The sequence below is a fragment of the Aplysia californica genome, unplaced genomic scaffold (assembly GCF_000002075.1).
Source record: "Aplysia californica isolate F4 #8 unplaced genomic scaffold, AplCal3.0 scaffold00604, whole genome shotgun sequence".
NCBI classification, from domain to species: Eukaryota; Metazoa; Mollusca; class Gastropoda; order Aplysiida; family Aplysiidae; genus Aplysia; species Aplysia californica.
The window spans coordinates 10,758-19,515 of NW_004797874.1; the positions used below are offsets into that span (position 1 = coordinate 10,758).

General features: G+C 38.1%; 2 protein-coding genes across 2 annotated transcripts in view; one reads left to right on the forward strand and one right to left on the reverse strand.

Moving 5' to 3' along the window:
- Nucleotides 1–47: 47 nt before the first annotated feature.
- LOC101863842 (coiled-coil domain-containing protein 153) lies at nt 48–6,783 on the reverse strand. The gene is made up of 6 exons (XM_005107443.3): nt 6,648–6,783; nt 5,518–5,589; nt 5,198–5,317; nt 3,484–3,576; nt 1,895–2,025; nt 48–1,354 (listed from the first exon to the last, which is right to left on the reverse strand). Exons 1-6 carry the CDS (start codon nt 6,712–6,714, stop codon nt 1,226–1,228), a joined length of 612 nt encoding a protein of 203 aa, XP_005107500.1. The 5' UTR covers nt 6,715–6,783; the 3' UTR covers nt 48–1,225.
- Nucleotides 6,784–6,961: 178 nt separating this feature from the next.
- LOC106013005 (WD repeat-containing protein 48) overlaps nt 6,962–8,758 on the forward strand; it is a gene marked incomplete in the record, with an annotated part of 23,744 nt that continues 21,947 nt past the window's right edge. Inside the window, 2 exon segments of the mRNA XM_013087572.2 lie at nt 6,962–7,235; nt 8,562–8,702. Of these exon segments, the coding sequence (XP_012943026.1) occupies nt 7,188–7,235; nt 8,562–8,702 (189 nt within the window).

Sequence of the window (8,758 nt, forward strand, 5' to 3'; positions counted from 1 at the left end):
CACTGACAATGTTGACATAAACACACACATTTATTACACTGACAATGTTGACATAAACACACACATTTATTACACTGACAATGTTGACATAAACACACACATTTATTACATTGACAATGTTGACAAAAGCAAAGTTGCCTTAAATGAAATCGTTTTGGAGACATCAGTTGATAAGATAGGGAAAGAATACAAGGAAGGAACAATGGAATACCCTTGCAAAGAACAGCCGCGGTTTGGGGAGAGTTTTTGCGTTGTTAAGAAGCAACCAGAAGGTCATAAGTTCAGCCTGATGCAACATGTGGTCACGTCTATCTGTCCGACTGCAATCTTTTTGAAAGAAAACTTCCCCTAAGACTAAGAGGGTGCGGCGTCCTCTGTGAGTGGCACCGACGTGACAGACAGCCGTTGACTCAATGCTGTCAGGAGATCAGAAATTTACCAGTAGAGAATGAAATCTTATCCCATCTTTTAGACAACAAGTCATTATTCCGGAAAAAGAAAGTGGACAACTAGATCAGTTAATAATGTACAAGTCAAGTGTTACATTTGCCGGATATGATTGATGATTTCCCCCGGTACCTGGTATATAGTAAGATACTGAGACATATCGCTGGTCAGTAAAATACTGAGACATGCATGTATATATTCGGTTGTCGTAAAAGGGGTACACTTGAGACATTTGTTTTCACTTACCTCTGAACTTAACAAGAAATAATAACATTATAGAATATCTTTGACAGAAATGTGACTTTCTCAAAATGATCAAACCGATGCCCATATCTCTATTTATAATGTGCATTCATAGCAACCCACAATGTTACACCAATTTTGAATCGTTGATCAAATTTTATAGCCTTCTAAGTTGTCATTACTTCTGACACATTCTCATCTGTGTCCCAAGATACACATAGCCACATAGCCCTTCATTTTTTTACACATAGCCCTTCATTTCCACAAAATTTTCCATTTGAACTGTTGCAGTTCGCCATCACAATTTGAAGTGGAGGGGAAAAATGAGTTCCTAAAAAAATATAAAAATTGATGAAAATCCAACGGATGAAAACGTGGCTGTTTCTTCTGACAATGTCATTATTTTGACGAGCGCCTGATTTCCCCACGATACCATACAGGGGTTCTCCACATGTCCAGTTGGCCCGTCAGTTGAGCCGTCAGACGTCTGGCCCGTCAGTTGAGCCGCCAGACGTCTGGCCCGTCAGTTGAGCCGTCAGACGTCGAGTGGATTGAGGCCGAACTCGAGCAGCGTCTGTTTGTTCTTGGTCTGTATCATGGCCGACTGCTCCTCCCACTGACCCTTGGCCACGTCCAGCTTCTGCATCAGAGTGTCCAGGGCCTCCTGCCGATCATACACCAGACATTTGCTGGTCAAACCACACACGCGACATTTGCTGGTCAAACCACACATGATTAAACCACACACCAGACATTTGCTGGTCAAACCACACACGAGACATTTGCTGGTCAAACCACACATGATTAAACCACACACCAGACATTTGCTGGTCAAACCACACACCAGACATTTGCTGGTCAAACCACACACCAGACATTTGCTGGTCAAACCACACACTAGACATTTGCTGGTCAAACAAGGCGTGGTCAAACAACCCTCTACTGTACTCTAGGAACTCATCATCATCATCATCATAGTCTTCTCCTTCATCATCATCATCATCATCATTATCTTCTTTTTCTTCTTCATCATCATCATCATCATCTTCTTCTTCTTCTTCATCATCCATCATCTTATTCTAATCATCATCGTGCTGGAAAGTTACCAAACAAGAGATAGCCTGGGACAATGAGATAGCTTGCCGATGATATTCTGCCACAAAAAAGAAGAAAAGGGAAATGCAATCTTATGATCTCTACTTACCCTCAACACATTTTCATAAGCTTGTTCCATTGAATCAATCTTCAATTTTAAATCCACAATTTCATTTTCCCTTTCCTCCATCATCTTTTTACGATCTTCATAGCTTTTCCTCAACTCGGCCTCTGTTGAACCTGAAGAAATCAGAAAAGGTGTACGTACGCCGTCTTTTCAGGAGCGCAACAAAAATGGAAGTCAAACTAAAGTAGCTTGTTTTCCCTGAACTCTTATTGGACGAAGACAAATCTTTTTTTTCTTTGGTTCACACTCGGAACTTTAGAGGGTTTTCAAAGTTGTTGAGAGGGGGGGAGGGAGATAATTATGTCAAATATTTATGTCACATGGATATTTGGGAGTCAAAGTTTTCCAACTTTAATAGTACAAAATATAGTTCTTTGGGGCGGGGGTGGGGGTGGGAGTGGTATTCTCCTTCTACTTCAGTGATTTCATATAACAACTACATCTTACTAAATACATCTTACTAAACAACCACTAAATAAATCTTACTAAATACATCTTACTAAACTACTTCATCTTACTAAATACATCTTACTAAATAAATACATCTTACTAAATAAATACATCTCACTAAATAAATACATCTTACTAAATAAATACATCTCACTAAAGAAATACATCTTACTAAATAAATACATCTTACTAAATACATTTTACTAAATACATCTTACTAAATACATCTTACTAAACTACTTCATCTTACTAAATACATCTTACTAAATAAATACATCTCACTAAATAAATACATCTTACTAAATACATCTTACTAAATACATCTTACTAAATACATCTTACTAAACTACTTCATCTTACTAAATACATCTTACTAAATAAATACATCTCACAAAGTACATCTCACAAAACACATCTCACAAAATAAACACATCTCACAAAACACATCTCACAAAACACATCTCACAAAGTACATCTCACAAAACACATCTCACAAAACACATCTCACAAAGTATATCTCACAAAACACATCTCACAAAACACATCTCACAAAGTACATCTCACAAAACACATCTCACAAAATAAACACATCTCACAAAACACATCTCACAAAGTACATCTCACAAAACACATCTCACAAAGTACATCTCACAAAACACATCTCACAAAACACATCTCACAAAGTACATCTCACAAAACACATCTCACAAAACACATCTCACAAAGTACATCTCACAAAACACATCTCACAAAATAAACACATCTCACAAAACACATCTCACAAAGTACATCTCACAAAACACATCTCACAAAACACATCTCACAAAGTACATCTCACAAAACACATCTCACAAAATAAACACATCTCACAAAACACATCTCACAAAACACATCTCACAAAGTACATCTCACAAAACACATCTCACAAAACACATCTCACAAAACACATCTCACAAAACACATCTCACAAAGTACATCTCACAAAACACATCTCACAAAGTACATCTCACAAAGTACATCTCACAAAACACATCTCACAAAGTACATCTCACAAAACACATCTCACAAACACATCTCACAAAACACATCTCACAAAACACATCTCACAAAACACATCTCACTAAGTTGCGTCCTTGTCCGGCCCAGCTCCGTCTCCAGCTGGTGTATCCTCAGCCCCATCTCTGTCTGCATGGTCTTGTACTGGCGCGTCATGTCTGCCACGGGGAACACACGCAGACAAAATCTTGTTTAGTCCACAAAAATGATTTTTCTAATCTGGATAATTTCTTCCACTGCTAGACCATCAAATATAGATTATATATATATATATATATTATATATATATATATATATATGTTATGTTAATACAGTAGTCTCATACTAAGATCCCAACACTTTGAATATGATCCTGGTTCGCTCAAGATCCCGTAGTTTAACCCTATTACTGTCCATGGTAAACTTCAAAACGGTCACAGGCATTTGAGGTGAACACAGGTGTCTGTTTTCAGATTGATTTTCTGGGTTTATTTGAGATTTAAAACCCCCATAATCATATATTTTCTGAAAGGTAATTGGATGAACAAATAGGACCAAAACACATTTGAATAAAATTTTGATAATTATTGTTGTCATGGATACCAAGAAATCCAAGATGGCCGCCATTTTATACGGGTGACTCATTTGAGATACCCCCTAACTCATTCAGATGACTTCAAATCCAAGTTTGTTTTGTGTCTATGGATTGTAAAGAAACCAAGCTGTCCAGAAATCTCTAGTGTCAGGGGTTCATTACTCGTATTTTGTTCATTACTCGTATTTTGTTCATAAAGTGCAAAACTGATACAGGCAGAAGGAAAAAGACAAACTTCGTAAAACACAACAAAGCAGAATTCAAAACTGATAAAGTACATGGTGAAAAAAATGAACAGAGAGGAATAAAGGCAAACATTTCTACTTACATTACAGGCATTCTCAACATTACGTAGAATCCTATCAAGTTCACACAATTTTCATTTTTGTATCTTGATCCCACGACGCTGAATATATCCAGCTGGCTCAGATCTAGTACTAGGTTCAGAGGTGCATGGCTGCTCATACTCATCCTCAGAATCCTCATCACTAGAATTTTCTGCTACTCTACCAATATCTTGAACATTGAAATCATCATCGGATTCACTGTCGCTTGCATCATTGAAAGCTTCAAAAATATTCCGACGTGCACGTTTACTTGGACCAGCCATCTCGGACTGGCTACTCGTGCCTGACTGACTTGTTTTGCTCACACTATTTACGCTTAGTAAACAAGAGCTCTCTAGATCATCCTAATGTAGTTTCCTACTCCAAAAGAGTTATAAAAGGCACAGGAAGCACTTCGTAGCAAAAAGAGTTCGCTCTTTTCCCTCTTCCATTAAACAGAGCTATATAAGACGCATTTCCGTAAGTGCCGATTATATCGGCACTAACAGACAGACCACGCAGAAAGTGCCGATTTAATCGGCACTTGACAGTAATAGGGTTAAAAAGCCCAGAAGTTTTGCTTCACAAAAATCCTTCCTAAGATCCCGCTCAGAAGGACTACGTTCGGCTCGGCTAAGATCCCAAATTTCAGATCACAATTTAAGAATTTACGGAACAAACACCTGAGTGGGGGCAGATTAACCAAGTAGTGACCGTCTGTGCCAAGTAGTGACCGTCTGTGATCATTGAAGTGTCTGTAACTGTGTAACGTCATAGATCAGCCTCTCTCGTCAATGTGAACATTGCAGTCTTCTTTTCCCTTCATTTTCTTTATTTTTCCATCCAATTTTGCTTGCGGTGCACAACATTGCACTTTACCTGCATTAATAGCTTTCTGGTCATCTTTATGCTCTTCCAGCTCTTTTTCCGCCTCTTCCATTTTTTTGGCCATGTCCGCGCTGGCCGACTTTGCCCGTCTCGTGAACTCTCGTCGGATTGCTGGAAATAGAAAAAACAAGACAAAAAGATATCACCGAGCCCTAATCCATCATGAACCGCTCGTGTCCTTGACTTTTCAGTCCTGTGCCACAAAGAGAAGAATCAATAATGACAGCATTTATCTATATATAGCGCACATTCATGCTCTTCATTTATTTCTCACTTCTATCCACAAGAGTAGAACAACATGAACGTCTCACCCAGGTGGTCTTTGAGGGCGTTGATTTCATCCATGGTTCTCTTGTACTTGTCCTCCAGCTCCAGTTGTGCGTCTGTGGAAGGGACACAACACATCACAACTCAACACTTTACAGTACAACAGGAGTCAGTAATTTTGTACACAATTAAGGTCAAGGAGAATTAAAGAAATAATTCCTCGGACTAAGTCAGCTAAGAATATATATAATATATAAATATATATTATAATGTATTTTTATATAATATATATATTTCAGAATTCCGGCGCTCGTCAAAATACTGATGTCAAAGAAATTGCCTCTTTTTTGCCGATGAGGAACATTTTTCTAGTTTTCTGTTTTTTGCCTCAAAACCTTTTATGCCTTTTAAAACCACATTTTGTGTGAATTTTACTGGAAAAACCTGGACTACAGACACACACAAGAATTTTACTGGAAAAACCTGGACTACAGACACACACAAGAATTTTACTGGAAAAACCTGGACTACAAACACACACACAAAGTACATTTTCAGTTTCCAACGACTCTCAGGCTATGGAAATTACCGAACTTTGGCGGTCATTTTCTCGTTAATTTTTCCTCTGAAACAAGGAGACACTGACCTCCTTCAATCGCAAATATTTCAACTTCCGTTTAACATAGATGGATATTTTTTTCACCTAAAGGAAGGCAAATGACCAGGCTTTAAGATGATACCAATAACACCATATGCCCAATAATTGACGAGCGCCTGATTCCACCGTGTTGTGACACATATTTATTTATTTGTTTTTACACCATCCCAAGCAGTCATATTTCTCTAAGGAAAACAGTCAAAGACAAACTCACATTGACTTTCCTTTGCTTCTATCCACCCACAAAAACAAATTTATACAGTCGACCCTGCTCTAATAAGCACCAGTGCAAGACAAGCACCTGTACAAAACTGGCCACTCCACTCCATGGTTTTCAAACACATTATTATCAAGCTATAGATCTATATAATATAGGTAACCATGTTAAAGAAGATAGAAGTCAAAATATTATGGCATTTTAAGTAAGTTGATTAAGTGACGATCAGTCATGACGAAATTTACCATTATTTTTCTCGGCAGCTATGTCTGTAAATAATACTACAAAGTACAACTTACCATCCTTCTTCTTTCCCTTTTTCTTCCCTTTTCCCTTCCCCTTTCCCTTCTTCTTCTTGGGTGGCATGTTGACGCAAGCTTCCTACCCTCAAATCGTTGCTACAGAAGCTAAAAATGTCTATATCAACTTCGCAGAAAATGTATCAAAAGTTGTATCTCCGTTCAGAAACAAACGAAACATAAGAAGAAGAATTGCAATAGTGGACAAAAATATAATTATGCCGTATTTTATAAATCTATTTTTAAAAAACACAAAACCCCCAGGTACGTCTGTAGGCCTAAAATATTTGTTTGCACAGATTTGTAAAGTTGAAAAGGAATAATCCATTTGGCTCAAGGCTAATGTTTTGACCCTGTAATTTTGACTTCCTGTCTAATGTGATACCTCTCACTAGCAGATGAGATTTGTCTTTCAAAGCTTTACACTTACACTGAATTAAAAATCACTCCACTGCTCCTAATTTGGGGGTCTTTGAAGGTGTGAAGAGCATGCGTGTTTAATTATAATTGTGTAGTTACTAAACTGACTATACATTCATAATGTCGCTGCATAGAGGAGCCACAACGCAAGGCCGTAAGAAGGTTCAGGTAAGCTGAGTGGCCTTCAAACAAAAAAATACAATACAAATTATTTATTGTTTGGGAAGGACTTCCATAACGAGCGACCACCCCATCAAACACAATAAAGAAGAGGCCTAACCCTAACCCTAACCCAAACCCTAACCCAAACCCAAACCCTAACCCAAACCCTCAGGCCTACCCCTACCCCTACCCCTTCACCAAGATCTAGATCTACCCCTACCCCTAGCCCTCAATTCTGATCTGTCTCATAGTGGTCGCTCATTACGGAAGTCGTACCATTGTTTGTGTAAAGCGAGCAGCATTGGAGACGGGTGTTTTCGCCATGAATAGGAGGTCTACCATGCCATGGCAGGAGTGTGTTAATCGATGATGAAATTGTAACTATCTTTTAAAGCTTTCTATTCGGAATTCCTATAAAGTAGTGTTGTTACGAAGACATGAATGACCCCCTCTCATAAGCTGATAACATTACGAGTATTTACGCCCATTCGAATACCTTTTTAGACGCTCTTTGTTACGAATGATCTGGGGTTCGAAAGGGAAGAAATTCAGTTTCCGAATGTTTTGCTCTCAAATTGTTCTTGTTACCTGTGTAATGGTGTATTCTGTCTAAACTATCAAATAAATGATTATGTGCTACTGTGGTATATTGTAAAGGGCTTGGAGCCTACTTTGAACTTTGCAGCTAGATCTAGAGATGTAGTGCATATTTATGCCATATATTTATTATATTATGAATTTATTATTTGAACCATGGCATTGTGTAGCAATACCACACGCCCCACATAAATGTACAAAAACACGGTGGATTCGCCCCAGCCAGGGTTAATTGTAAAAAAAATTGATATGGGCATAATGAATTAATTAATTGCTTGTAATTATCTGGATCCTGAGATTAAAACATTACAAATTTCTTTCATCCTCAATTTTCTTGCCCCAAAAACATGTTTCCAATTTTCAGCTCATTCTGTCCATAAATCTAATAATATGTTGGTGTACAACATTATGGTTCCGTTTCCCCTTCTTTATTCTTTTACACTCCCAAATACCCACAACTTGCGACTTGTACACAACCTGGACTTTTTTTAATTTACGGATTGATATTCAAAAGGTAAAATAGCATTTTGCCAAAGAAATATTGATTTATGCATTTGCTTTGTTTATAGGAAGTAGTACCTCTGTCTTTAAAAGAACTATGATATTGCTATAGGCCTATATATTAGGCTAAGCATAACTGGATATTAATTTGTCGCGCTTTGGACCATTCCATTTAGGGCGGGGTTGATGTTTTGCTTTATGGTTTGAAATTTCCTTGTGTATTTGTGTGGACAGGTGTCGTTTGTGATACGAGATGAGGTGGAGCGCTGCCATAGGTCTGGGGTCAATGCCCTGCAGTTTGACCCCTACCTCCAGAGACTGTACTCGGCCGGCCGAGATTCTATCATCCGAATTTGGAATACCAGGGCCAATAAGGTAGTTGTGTGGCTGTCTCAGAGATGGGTATATGTGTGTTTTATAATATTATGGGG

Excerpts from the sequence above, each read along its gene's own strand:
- LOC101863842 (XM_005107443.3), bottom strand. The coding sequence starts at position 6,714 with ATGCCACCCAAGAAGAAGAAGGGAAAGGGGAAGGGAAAAGGGAAGAAA. Across the intron at positions 5,590-6,647 it reads AAAGGGAAAGAAGAAGGATG|ACGCACAACTGGAGCTGGAG; the intron begins GTAAGTTGTACT and ends TCCCTTCCACAG. Across the intron at positions 3,577-5,197 it reads CCAGAAAGCTATTAATGCAG|ACATGACGCGCCAGTACAAG; the intron begins GTAAAGTGCAAT and ends TCCCCGTGGCAG.